The sequence below is a fragment of the Prionailurus bengalensis genome, chromosome E4 (genome assembly GCF_016509475.1).
Source record: "Prionailurus bengalensis isolate Pbe53 chromosome E4, Fcat_Pben_1.1_paternal_pri, whole genome shotgun sequence".
NCBI lineage: Eukaryota > Metazoa > Chordata > Mammalia > Carnivora > Felidae > Prionailurus > Prionailurus bengalensis.
This window is the reverse complement of record NC_057360.1, coordinates 38,975,939-38,989,536: the sequence shown is the minus strand read 5'-3', so window position 1 is coordinate 38,989,536 and position 13,598 is coordinate 38,975,939. Positions and strand designations below refer to the sequence as shown.

Here is a 13,598-nt window from a genome sequence, read left to right as displayed (position 1 = left end):
TGTATTATACTCTTTATTTTTTTATATTTATTTATTTTTGAGAGAGAGAGAGAGTGAGAGCGAGAGCACATGTGTGCATGTAAGCTGAAGGAGCAGAGAGAGAGGGGGACAGAGAATCCCAAGCAGGCTCCATTCGGTCAGCACAGAGCCTGCCATGGGGCTTGAACTCACCAACCGTGAGATCATGACTGAGCTGAAATCAAGAGTCAGACATTTAACTGACTGAGCCACACAGGCACCTCAGGTACTCTTTATATTAAAATAATAGTGGGGATGCCTGACTGGCTCAGTCATGTGACTCTTGATCTCAGGGTTGTGAGTTCGAGCCCCACTTTGAGTGTAGAGATTACTTAAAAATAAAAGCTTTAAAAAAATAATAGGAGTCAAGAAAAAACCCCAATCTTACCCCAAATCAAATCAGTATTTTATTTGTCCATCTTATCTTTAGCTCCTTATCCACGTGCAGATTCTCTTTTCTGTATTTATATGTAATATCCTCCATAGAATTGTACATTCCACCTCCTTTGATAAGGTCATACATGTTTTTCTAGTGTGCTTCTAACATGTTTCTGACTTGCTTCCTCTCCCTCACGTCTTTTCCACTAGGAAAACCAGTGACAACAGTTTGGTGTGCACCTTTCCACCCTGTTCTCCTGTTGAATCAGTTGTATTTGGGGAGGAGGAAGGGAGGTTTTGTTATTTGTTTTACAAAAAAGAGACGATATAACACACGTGTCTTCTCCTCTTGCTCTTCTCCTTTAACAATTCATGAAATTACTCCAGGCTAATAAACATAGCTCTAACTCATTCTTTCAGCTGCCTAGTATCTTAAGGGATGAAGAGACCACGATTTACTCAGCCAATCCTGTGTTGAAGGGCATTCAGGTTGTTTCCAGTTCTTTACCACTACACACAGTGTTGCAACAAGCAAATACACATATCCTTGCACACTAATGCTTTTGTTTCCATGGGATTTCGTCCCCCAAACAGGAATTGTTTATAGAAACTAGGTTGGAGCATGGTTTGTAGATAAATAAAAGCACACAGCATAGCACCATACATTCAAAGAAGGTCAGTAAATGATGATAATGATAAAGGATATTTGACTATGTGGTTACCTAGCAGCGTTTTGATGGGAAAAGATATGTTTCCCAGCAACTAGCAAGTATACATCATTGAATGAGAACTTGTAAGGAAGCACAAAAGACAGAACCTGGTGCATAGCAACTAGGAACCACTGTTGCAAAGTGTATTTCCTGTTGTATTTGCTAGGCCATCTTAGACTGTGGAGCACTAGTCTAAGCAGCTCTATTACTGGATACTGAGTCCCTGACCTTCTACAGTTCTAATCAAACTATAATATGCTTTCAAAAAACCTCAGCTTTTAAAGAGCTCACCAATTGTATTACCTTGAAGCTGGTGATTTCAGAGTTACGAAGGTGTCTATTTAAGGCAGTTGTATGTGAAAGCACATTAGATGAGGAGTCAGAAACTAATCCTTGCCTCTGCCCACTTGTCAGCACGGTGGCATTTTGAGCAAGCCTCAAAATCCTCATATGTAAAAAAAAAAAGCTAATAACACTCATGCTGCCTACTTTGCAGTATTGTAGTGAGGAACAAATGGAATTATGCAAATGAAAGTACTTTGAGAGAGCTATACATATATTAGCATTGTTAATATTCTTCTGATTCCTGAGTGGGCAATGTACTGCGTATAGTGGCACCTTCCTGTTCTTTGTATCGCCAGGAAAGAATACATTACCACAGAAAAGATTGATTTTGTAGCAGTCATGAAGTGCACTAGGAAAGTACAGAACAATCAATATAAAAATAACAGACTAGATGTCAGCCATTGAATCTATCTGCCGACGTTGTTCAATGAACTTCTAGGACAATGAAGATATTTACAAAGCTGCCTCAGTTTTTAATGTTTCATACATAAATGAAAATAAAATAATATAGCATGATTTCCCCCCTTCTTTCCTGTAAGTTTCTATTTTTAACTCCTGTACAGCATCAGATGTAATACCCTTGTGTTCTTCCCCTGGTCCTGGCTCCTGCCCATAATGTATACACATGCTATAGGAATCCAGCTACGCTTGGGATGTTTCCTGTCCAATTACTGTTATTTTTACTGCGATTGAAACATTGAGAAATTGGTTCCATTATAGATTAATACTCCATATATATTTTGAATGGATAGGTCTATGGGTGGAATAGCAGAAACTCCCCAACAGACATGAAGGATCATTCGTTTCAGAAATAAGGCATACTTACAGTGTTCACTCTTTGGTGGGACAGAATGTTGGTGGAAGGAGCTCAGAAGTCTCAGTGCCAGTTGCAATTTGGCAGTTGGTTCCTTCCAGCTGTTCTTAAAGGTATTCTCCCTGCGGGGATTTAGAAGTGGCTCCTAGTTATGGCTTAAGATTTTTATGTTTAGCTATTTCTGTTTTGATTCTTCCCTTGGGAAAATAGAGAAAATGAGATGTTTAACCAGTAGTGAAGGGCTTATGAAGTTCTGTAGAGTTAGATCTAAATTATCACAACTGCCAATAGTTGGTAAAATCAGTGGGGAAAAAAGGCACCATGTATAAAACACACAATTTATTATTATTATTGTTGTTATTATTATTATTATTATTAATGTTTTACTTTTCAGCTGGTTGTGGTGACATCAGGTAGACAACCCAAGAGAAAAAAAAGCAGAGATTCCTTGGAGTGATTTCAAGTCTCAGGCTTTTTCAGGATCTTTGAAGTAATAATTTGGGGATTGCTTACCATGCTTTTAAGTGTGCATCTGTTGAAGAGAAAGGAGAAAGAGAAAAAAGCTTCTGAGACTGAAGCTGCCTTTATTTAAAACAGTTTTTCAGTCTAAATCTTTTTTTCAAAAGGCAGACTTTTGTTGTGGATCATTTTATATTACTTTAAAGAGTTAAATATGTGAGAACTTAAAATGTATAACAAGTAACATGGAAATAGAGTAAATAAAAATATTAGAACATACTCCATATCCTCCTTACTTTACCAAGACATGGAGAATAAATGTGATTTTTGAAATTTTCTTTTCTTTTAGAGAAAAATGAATTTACAAAATAGATAAATTACAGAAGTGATGATACACATCATAGAAGGGCTCTTCTATAGATGTCTCAAAATATACAGATAACAGCCGAATTTCTTTTTTTGTGCATTTTTTAATGTTTATTTATTTTTGAGAGAGAGCATACGGAAGGGGCAGAGAGAGAGGGGCAGAGAAGATCTGAAGCGAGCTCCTGGCTGATGGCAGAAAGCCCAATACGGGGCTCAAACCCACAAACCATGATCATGACCTGAGCTGAAGTCAGCTGCTTAACTGACTGAGCCACCCAGGCACCCCAACAGATGAATTTCTTAACATATAGAAATCACAGTGCCTATTGTTCCATACACAAGGCATTGTGGTGAAGAACTTAGGTACTGCACAAAGCAAAATACTCCTGTCTCATACATAGAAGTAATTTGAGTGACCTACTCTTAATTTTATATCTATATAACACAATATGAAATAAAGAATTAGCAATTATGAAAGGAAGGAGCACTATTAATTATTGTATAGTTTTGTCATAAGTCAGAGAACTTTTTTCTTGGATTATCTAGAATATAGGCAAACAAGTAGCCTATAAAATGAGTATCATCTAAGACGCTTGAATTCACACTATGTAGATCTTGAGAAAGGCTACTTGGATGGATTTGAGTATCGATATTGAGCTATGGGACGTGATGTATACACAGTGAAGAAACTCTCACTGTACTTGAATTTTTAAAAGTCAATGACCCAGTAGACATTTTTGGTTGTTCAAAACTCTTTGTCAACCTTTCTTCCTAATACAAACACATGTAATGAAAGTTTGTTTCTGATATTACATAGAGAGTAGTATTGAAAACTTGTAAGATTAATTGTAATGAACATACCATACTAAAGTAAAATGACGAGGGGCACCTGGCTCAGTCAGTATTGCATGCAACTCCTGATCTCAAGGGTTGTGAGTTTGAGCCCCATGTCGGTGTAAAGATTACATAAGAAAATAATAAAGAAAGTAAAATTGTTCTTAAAAAATAAAATATGTTACAGAAGAAACTAACGAGCAAAACCTAGTTCTGTTTTATTCAATCTCCTTATTATAGGATTGTTCCTGTTATCTGTAAGATGTTAAGTATGCAGATATAAAACAAATATTAAAATATTCCTGTAATATTTTCCTTTCGAAATGTCACATTTCTTAACTATTTGAACCATTTCCAGACTTTAGTCCAGGCATCTATCTCATATTTGGTTTACTCATACCTAACAAGAATGGGATAATATAGATTTTTTCTTTCCCCTGCAAAGCCAAAATACATGGAAAATTTCTTGCTATTTTCTCTAATAAGTTTAAACTACATCAGTTTCATTTTCTTAAAAAATTTAATATTTTAGATTTAAGAGTGAGATTCATTTTATATTTTACAATTAAGTATTTTCTAAAACTAAGGACTAATAAACAGCAGATCTTTGAAACTTCTTTATAAAAAGTTTACAATAAAAATGTGTGTAGTTTTACAAGTGATAATGTGAAATTTTATCTTAACCTGAACTGGAGTTTTAAATATTGTTTAGAAACTATTTATTACCCTAAGTTTATCCTTTTAGTTCTTTTCATTAAAAAAAATTTTTTTACTCCTGTGAAGACTTTAACCAATATATTCCATTTTCCGTAGTCTAAAACAGTGTTTAGAAATATTGATGCTGAGTGCTATTGATTACTTTGATGACATTTTCTGAGTTTAATTTTTTCATTACCTAGCTATCTTTCAGAGACTGGCATTTTGATTTTTATAATTAATATTCTATGTACCAGGAATGGTATTTTTATTTCCTATTTATGAAGAATTGTGTAGCACACCACTGTAAGTGATGTGCTGGTATGTTACCTTATAAATGCTCAAGGTACAGCTTCTAATGTTGAAAAATAGAAAAATAAATTGACCTTGATGAAGTGTGTCTTCTTTTGTCTGTTCCCAGGAAAGTTTATTTCAGGTATTTCTACTGCTGAAATGATTAGCGTTAACAGCTTTTTCCCTCCATTTTATTTTACAGGGTCTCTTCATCTTCCTGATATATGGGGTATACAACACAGAGGTAAGTCTGCTTGGAGTATCTCAAGGCTGACAGAGTGAATGAGAGAAATGACAGGTTTCTTATCTTGATAACTGAGGAACAAAGTTGGCTTTTCATATGAGTGTCCTACTGCCCTTCATGCTTGGACTAGCTTATATGCATCCCAGCTTACCATTAAACACTGACGCCCTGAATAAAGGGACAGCCTCATTTCTCACAGGCATTGACTAATATTTTACTACTGCCTTAAGTTTTGGAATTTTCAGTCTTTCTTTTAACACTTAGCTATCCTTGACGGTATTCAGGTTTTACAATTTAAGTGGCAGAATGCTTATAGGTAACTTCATGGAATTAGAATAATATTTCTTACCACCAAATGTTCATTAAATATTACCTTTTAAGTTTCTGCACAGGTTCAGAGAGGCCCATAAAGAATAATGAATAATCTTATGGTTTCAATGGTGAAGTTTCTCAGAGAAGTCATTTACTATTTAGTTATGAGCAGTTATTTAGTTAGAAATATTGTGAAAAAATGGACTTGAAATTTCACGAAGAAAATATACTATGTAAACGAATTATTGTGATGGTTCTAGTCGTTTTATGAAAAAAAATTGTGATTTATATAGGCTTTGTTAGGCAAGTAGCTGGTTTAGATTTTGGCATGTTTAATATGAAAGTGAGTGCTTTGTGTACACTAGCCACTGAGTAGAGACTTGTGTGGTATTTGTTAGTCTCTGATTTCAAGATTTTACTTTGTAATTTTCCCTCAAGAAAAAAATTGTAATTTTGCATGCGTTTCTCAGCAGTCTATACTGGGGGAGGGCAGAGTGAATCCTAGTACACGTCTTAGAAGGGCCTGGTAGTCAGTTTTTCCTAAACAAGTAACATAAGGGGCTAGGCAACATTGTAACATTGCAAACAGAGTCATTAGCCAGACTGAAAAGGTATGTGGGCATTTAAATAACATCTGATGATGATGAAGTATGAGTGTGGGCGTGTTTTACAGGGCTGCAGCACCCGGATTACACGCGGTTTCCTTCTTCAGTAGCCTTCAGGTAGGTTGGCAGTAAAACAACTTTTTTTTTTTTTTTTTTTGCAACGGTTTCAAAGCAGGCTCCTCCTATAAATCCAAAGGTACACGCCCACTATTAAAATATTTCCAACCTAAGAGGGATAACGGAAGAAATCTGTTTTAATAAATGTTGGGCATTTGAAGTTTACTGCTTTTAGGTAGAACCAAAAGTGCCCTAAGTGACCCAGTTCTGGGTTTGGATTGTGATTCAATACCTAGACTACAAATTGTAAGCTAGAAAAAGCCCCAACATTCAGTCCTCAGTTTCCCCCATCTTGCCAGCCTCTTTCTCTGCAGCCCCCGAGCCACGCCGCAGTAAGGTCCCGCGTAATTCCGCCCCTTGGGTTCCACCCCCTGAGCGTCCTCCCCCAGAAGCCCTCACCCACGTCCAACTCCGTCAGTGCAGCCCACCAATCACGCCCGTTCGCCTGGAAGCCTCTTTCTACAGGGGACCCAAATCCCCGCCCCTCGAGCCCTGGGCCTCCCCTCCGCCCAACCGCCCCAGTGATTGACAGGCAGACCGGGCGGAAGCTGCAGCGCAGGCGCCGTGGCTCCGCAGAGCTCCCCTCTGGCTGGGTTGAAGAGTTCCCAGCAGACACCGCGCCGCGGCTGCGCAGTACGGGGGAGGCTTTTAATTCCATTGTGGAGAGGACGGCGTTATTTTTATTAACTGGAGGCGACGGCGGCTGCGGCGGCGGCGGTACCCGTAAGTGTTGCCGGTGGGTCTGAGAGGGAGAGGGCGAGGCCCAGGGAAGAGTCCCAGGACCATGTGTGCCGGTGCCGGAGGCGACCGGGCTGGGAATTAGTGCTGGGCGCGTTGCGGTCTGGGCGGCGGCGCGGCGGGGTCCTGGGCGCTGCGGTGGTCCCGGCCCGGGGCCCGGTTCCACCCCCTTTCCTCCCTCTTCCCTCTTCCTCCTCCTCTCCTCAGCCAGGCCTCCTTCGGGGTATGAAAATCGGCAGTGGGTTCCTGAGTGGCGGCGGTGGTACCGGCAGTAGCGGTGGTAGCGGCTCCGGCGGCGGTGGTAGTAGCGGCGGCGGCAGCGGCGGCGGCAGCGGCAGCAGCAGGAGGGCAGAGATGGAACCCACCTTTCCCCAGGGTATGGTTATGTTCAACCACCGGCTTCCCCCGGTCACCAGCTTCACCCGGCCGGCGGGGTCGGCCGCCCCTCCCCCGCAGTGCGTGTTATCCTCCTCTACCTCCGCAGCCCCGGCCGCTGAGCCCCCCCCTCCGCCAGCCCCGGACATGACTTTCAAGAAGGAGCCGGCGGCGTCAGCCGCGGCCTTCCCCTCGCAGAGGACCTCCTGGGGATTCTTGCAGTCTTTGGTTAGCATCAAACAGGAGAAACCCGCAGATCCTGAGGAGCAGCAGTCCCACCACCACCATCACCACCACCACTATGGGGGGCTGTTCGCTGGGGCTGAGGAGAGATCTCCTGGCCTAGGAGGCGGGGATGGGGGGAGCCACGGCGTCATCCAGGACCTCAGTATTCTCCACCAGCATGCCCAGCAGCAACCAGCCCAGCACCACCGTGACGTATTGCTCAGCAGCAGTAGCAGGACTGATGACCACCATGGCAGTGAGGAGCCAAAGCAGGACACTAATGTCAAAAAGGCAAAGAGGCCAAAGCCAGAATCTCAGGGAATCAAAGCCAAGAGGAAGCCAAGTGCATCTTCCAAACCTTCTTTGGTTGGAGATGGAGAAGGTGCCATCCTCTCCCCAAGTCAGAAACCTCATATCTGTGATCACTGTAGTGCTGCTTTCAGAAGCTCCTATCACCTGCGGAGACATGTCCTCATTCATACTGGAGAACGACCTTTCCAGTGCAGCCAGTGTAGTATGGGTTTCATTCAGAAATACCTACTACAGAGACATGAGAAAATTCATAGTAGAGAGAAGCCATTTGGATGTGATCAGTGCAGCATGAAGTTTATTCAGAAGTACCATATGGAGAGACACAAGAGGACGCATAGTGGAGAAAAGCCATATAAATGTGACACTTGCCAACAGTATTTTTCAAGGACTGATAGACTGTTGAAGCACAGGCGCACATGTGGTGAAGCCATAGCTAAAGGAGCCGCTGGTGCAGAACCTGGGTCATCAACCCATAGCAGTATGGGTAATCTGGCTGTGTTGTCTCAGGGAAATACAAGTTCTTCAAGGAGAAAAACGAAGTCAAAAAGTATAGCTGTTGAAAATAAGGAACATAAGACTGGTAAAACAAGTGAATCACAAATTTCAAATAATATAAACATGCAGAGTTACTCAGTAGAAATGCCTACTGTGTCTTCCAGTGGAGGCATAATTGGCACTGGTATTGATGAACTGCAGAAAAGGGTGCCAAAACTGATCTTTAAGAAAGGAAGCAGAAAGAATACAGAGAAAAGCTACCTTAATTTTGTGTCACCATTACCAGACATCATTGGACAGAAGTCCTTGTCTGGGAAACCAGGTGGCTCACTTGGCATAGTTTCGAATAATAGTGTGGAGACTATTAGTCTTCTCCAAAGTACCAGTGGTAAACAAGGTCAAATAAGTAGTAATTATGATGATGCCATGCAGTTTTCAAAGAAAAGAAGATATTTACCAACTGCCAGCAGCAACAGTGCCTTTTCTATAAATGTAGGACACATGGTCTCCCAACAGTCCGTCATTCAGTCTGCAGGTGTCAGTGTTTTGGACAATGAGACTCCATTGTCCCTTATTGACTCCTCAGCTCTAAATGCTGAAATTAAGTCTTGTCATGACAAGTCTGGAATTCCTGATGAGGTTTTACAAAGTATTTTGGATCAATACTCCAACAAATCAGAAAGCCAGAAAGAGGATCCTTTCAACATAACGGAACCACGAGTGGATTTACACACCTCAGGAGAACACTCAGAGTTGGTTCAAGAAGAAAATTTGAGCCCAGGCACCCAAACATCTTCAAGTGATAAGGCAAGCATGTTGCAAGAATACTCCAAATACCTCCAACAGGCTTTTGAAAAATCCACTAATGCAGGTTTTACTCTTGGACACGGTTTCCAGTTTGTCAGTTTGTCTTCACCTCTCCACAACCACACTTTATTTCCAGAAAAACAAATATACACTACATCTCCTTTGGAGTGTGGTTTCGGCCAATCTGTTACCTCAGTGTTGCCATCTTCATTGCCAAAGCCTCCTTTTGGGATGTTGTTTGGATCTCAACCAGGTCTTTATTTATCTGCTTTGGATGCTACACATCAGCAGTTGACACCTTCCCAGGAGCTGGATGATCTGATAGATTCTCAGAAGAATTTAGAGACTTCATCAGCTTTCCAGTCCTCATCTCAGAAATTGACTAGCCAGAAGGAACAACAGAAAAATTTAGAGTCCTCAACAAGCTTTCAGATTCCATCTCAGGAGTTAGCTAGCCAGATAGATCCTCAGAAAGACATAGAGCCTAGAACAACGTACCAGATTGAGAACTTTGCACAAGCGTTTGGTTCTCAGTTTAAGTCGGGCAGCAGGGTGCCAATGACCTTCATCACTAACTCTAATGGAGAAGTGGACCATAGAGTAAGGACTTCAGTGTCAGATTTCTCAGGGTATACAAATATGATGTCTGATGTAAGTGAGCCATGTAGTACGAGAGTAAAGACACCCACCAGCCAAAGTTACAGGTAAGGTCCCCAAAGTGACCAGGCTGGAGGTCTAATGTAATTTTGTTTTATTTTGAGAACACTGCCATTGGAATGTTTCTACACGATCCTATTAAGAATAATGTAATGCCCTTTCAATGCAACTTTTCATATTTAGTTTATTTTGTTAGTGTGATTTTAGCTCTGTTTGTATTATGATTTTTAATCAAAATCAATAGATTAAAAATAGTTTGACATTCAAAGTGACAATGTTTAGCAATCAAATTTACATGTATAGATTGTCAGGGAATAGCCCAAAAGTTTTAAATGCAAAAAAACCACAAAAATACAAAAAAAAAACCAAAAAAAGCAAAAAAAAAACAAAAACAAAAAAAAAACCTACAAAAAAGACAAAAAAAAACCCACACAAAAAAAAAAACTTTGTTGCTAGGATTAAGGTTATTCTAATTGCTTTACTCTCAGGAAAGTGTAATAACGCATGGGAATTCTGTACGTTATCACTGTAATGGAATATCCAATTTACAGATAGTATGATAATACATTTTATCATTTAAGTAAGGGATCGAAAACATTTCAAATTGCTCTATCTGGGCTGATATACATTTCATCATTTTAAGTAAGGGATCGAAAACATTTCAAATTGCTGTCTCCATCTAGGCTGATCCAAAATTCTGAGATGTTGGCTACCTATGTTTTGTTGCAGCTTTTAAATGTACTCTGAACTTCCAAACCATTCATTCCAGCCTGGTAGAACAAATATTCTTGGATCTTTGATCAAAGCCTGGAATGATAGCTTTAATAAAAGAAGAAGAAAAAATAGCACCCTCTCCTTATCCCAACTGTAACAGGGCTGTAGTTCCATTAGGAGTTATGATATCTGGCACAGTGTTGACACCCAAGTGGTTGGTTGGATCCAGTATTAGAACCCAAGTTGGAATTACATAATTTTTTGAAATTTGGGGTATGCATTATTTATTATACATGGCTTAAAGCATCGTTTTCTTGTCTGTGTTATTACGTGTCACCCACACTTCTGTTTTTTTGTTCTTTTCTTGACTTACCCTCTTTCTTAAAGTTCTGAGCCTGCCTTGTTCCCTCTTCTCTCTGGACAGTTTCAATTTGAGAATGATTTACATTCCGTTAGGTAACTCATTAGGCATTTTATATGCCTTGTGGCATTCAAATACTAAATAATAGGATAAACAACCCCCCATCTTTAAAAAAAAAAAAAACCCATAGATTTCCATGTATAATAAAGCCCCACCTAGTCTGAGCTACAGATACTGTTAATAAGGTTGTAATTCCAACTGGTGACCTAGCTAATGTGAGGAATAAGTGTCTGCATTTAGTAGTGACATCAGAACCTCTTTGTGAAATTGCAGCCTTTAATGTACATTTTAAAAGGGTGCATTAGTCAGTATTGTACAGGGGTCTTGTAAAGTCATCAAAACTTGCTATGAACGCTAATTGCCATTTGAAGCTACTGATAAGACAGTGGCTTTGCTCTAAACCACTTTTTAGCAATTGTATTTTTTTCCTGATTATATTTTTTAATGTACTTTGATGTTTATGCTGATGAGTTTTTTATGTACTTTTGGTGATGTTTCAGTCTTATGTACTCTTCTGACGTCAGAAAAGTACCACTGGTTGTTTGCAGTCTTATTGTGTAATCAGCCTACCACAGGCTTCCATGTATAATAAAGTAATTAATATTGTGCAAGTGTAAAACACTTCTGTTATGAAAGCAGTGTTTGGAAAATAAGAAATTATTAAAAATGGTTACAAAATATTAGTTAATTTCCTTTCCCCACTTTCCTCCCTTAAGTCTGCTTATCAGCTAAAGGGTCACCTATTTGTCATTGCAAGATTCTTAGAAAATGTGTTTAATCCTCTTAAATACATCAATACTAAAACGTCTGTATATCTTATTTTGGTAAGTGCGGTAAGTTCTATTGGGTACAGAGTACAAGCTGTAATCAAAGGATGGAGAGGACCTTTACCACTGTATCTCTTAAGCTGTATGATTTTTCTCCAGTGTTTGTTTTATACAGGTTTTGAATTTCTTTAACTTTTATTGTGTGTACTGAATACTGCATATGTATTATTCTGATTGTTTGCTCTAGTTTACTACCAATAAAAGACCTGTTAATCACAAAATTGAAGAAAGGAGATATCACTTAATATCCAGTAACATTTTTCAGTTTTTTTCATGAACTACATTTTCTAAAATATTCACATCAGTGGTATAACTTGCAGTTTAGAGACTTGTATTTCTATTGTTTTTTTTTTTTAACGTAAGTATTTCATGTTTCTAGGTTTATTTTATTTGAAAACTGGTTGAGCATTTTGTGTCTGAGGTGCACTATATGGAAGGATAGAAAGTTAATATGTATATTAGAACATGTTTTGTTGAAATTGGGTTACGTATCCTAAGTATTACATCAGAGAGACTATTGAGGCCTCACTTAAAATCAGATTCCAATATCTTTTGGTTCTAGATGCATCCTTTTTGCCTCAAAAAGGTTGTAATAACAGTAGGACACAAAAAGGGACTTGAGCATTTTTAGTAGGAAAACTATTAGTCATAGTCTAACAATGTTTAAAAAAGTTGAAAGTATAGATATCAGAAGGAAAGAGGTAAGACATTTAAATATTGAAGATGCAGAAGAGATATTTGAAAGTAAGTACCTTTTAAAGATGGAGAAAAAATTGTGGGTGGCTATGTAAAATCATGAGAAAATTGTGCTTTGAAATTCAGTAGCTACAAATGTTGAATTAAGGAGTAAAAATATTAAAGGATAGAATAGGTCTTTGAAGCTTTGCTTTTTTGGGGTATATGATACTATTACAGGGAAATGATAAATTATATTAGACATAAACATGGGTTTGTCTCTAGAGAAATAATCTGCTGGGCCCATATGATTGGGAAAAGTAAATTAGTTCTTTCTTTGCCAAGGTCATTTCCTAGCTTTGGTATTTTCTCGAACAAGACTGCTAAACAGAATCTCCCTGATTCTGCATTCAAATCCAATTCTTAATTTTTCTGCACAGATGACTGACTTCTCCATTCTAGGTTAACCTTAACTTTTTTTTTTTTTTTTTTTTTTTTGCCCACCTACCTCCCCCCCCCCCCGCCGTTTTCTTGTTTGTGGAATGGCCATATTTGAATATCGTCATTTTAAAATTAAGGTTTTTACTTTCAAGATGTTAGGGTATGAAGAGGAAAACTGTTGTGTTGCTGTACATTCAGGATGAATGTACCATAATTTACCATAATTTAGCAGTTGCTAGTCAGTAATTTGTGTGGTAATTCAATAATGAGAACAGAAATACGTGGAAAAAGATGTGTGCTTAATCTTTTTTCTTTATTAGTAGGCTCTACCGCCAGTGTGGGGTTCGAACTCACGACCCCGTAGATCAAGAGTCACATGCTCTAACGACCGGGTCAGTCAGGTGGCCCTGTACTTAAAATTTTTAATATTTCTAAAAAATTGCAAACAGTGATACAAATATTTCTGCCTCACATTTAGTTTTCTGTATTACATTAATCAGGTGAGAAAGGCAAAACTTTCTGTTCATTCCTGGTATCTGGCATTTTGTAGTTTCTTGTAATTAGTAGCATTTAAGCCTGAACTGGGTGACAGTTTGAGCAATAGGACATACACAGTCCTTAGCTTCCAAATTCGTAGGTCTTGTTAAACTGAAGAACTTTCTTCAAATGAAAATTAACTTCTGGACTTCAAAGTTATGTTTTTAGAGTAAACTACATCT

At 38.9% G+C, this 13,598-nt stretch overlaps 1 protein-coding gene and 1 long non-coding RNA gene across 3 annotated transcripts; both read left to right on the top strand.

Annotated features, from left to right (window-relative positions):
* The first annotated feature begins 2,427 nt into the window (after window positions 1-2,427).
* LOC122476574 lies at window positions 2,428-6,541 on the top strand. The gene is made up of 3 exons (XR_006295526.1): window positions 2,428-2,755; window positions 5,117-5,158; window positions 6,144-6,541. It is a non-coding gene; the product is annotated as an uncharacterized LOC122476574 (long non-coding RNA).
* A 215-nt stretch (window positions 6,542-6,756) lies between these two features.
* Window positions 6,757-11,984, top strand: ZNF281 (zinc finger protein 281). 2 transcript variants are annotated; one of them, XM_043569425.1, is made up of 2 exons: window positions 6,757-6,915; window positions 7,142-11,984. In XM_043569425.1, exon 2 carries the CDS (start codon window positions 7,156-7,158, stop codon window positions 9,850-9,852), a length of 2,697 nt encoding a protein of 898 aa, XP_043425360.1. In that variant the 5' UTR covers window positions 6,757-6,915; window positions 7,142-7,155; the 3' UTR covers window positions 9,853-11,984. The 2 variants fall into 2 exon arrangements, with proteins under 2 accessions (XP_043425360.1, XP_043425359.1); XM_043569424.1 differs by having other exon boundaries at window positions 6,806-6,915; window positions 7,138-11,984.
* Window positions 11,985-13,598: the final 1,614 nt, after the last annotated feature.

Coding starts and splice junctions, on each gene's coding strand:
- ZNF281 (XM_043569425.1), top strand. CDS start 7,156: ATGAAAATCGGCAGTGGGTTCCTGAGTGGCGGCGGTGGTACCGGCAGT.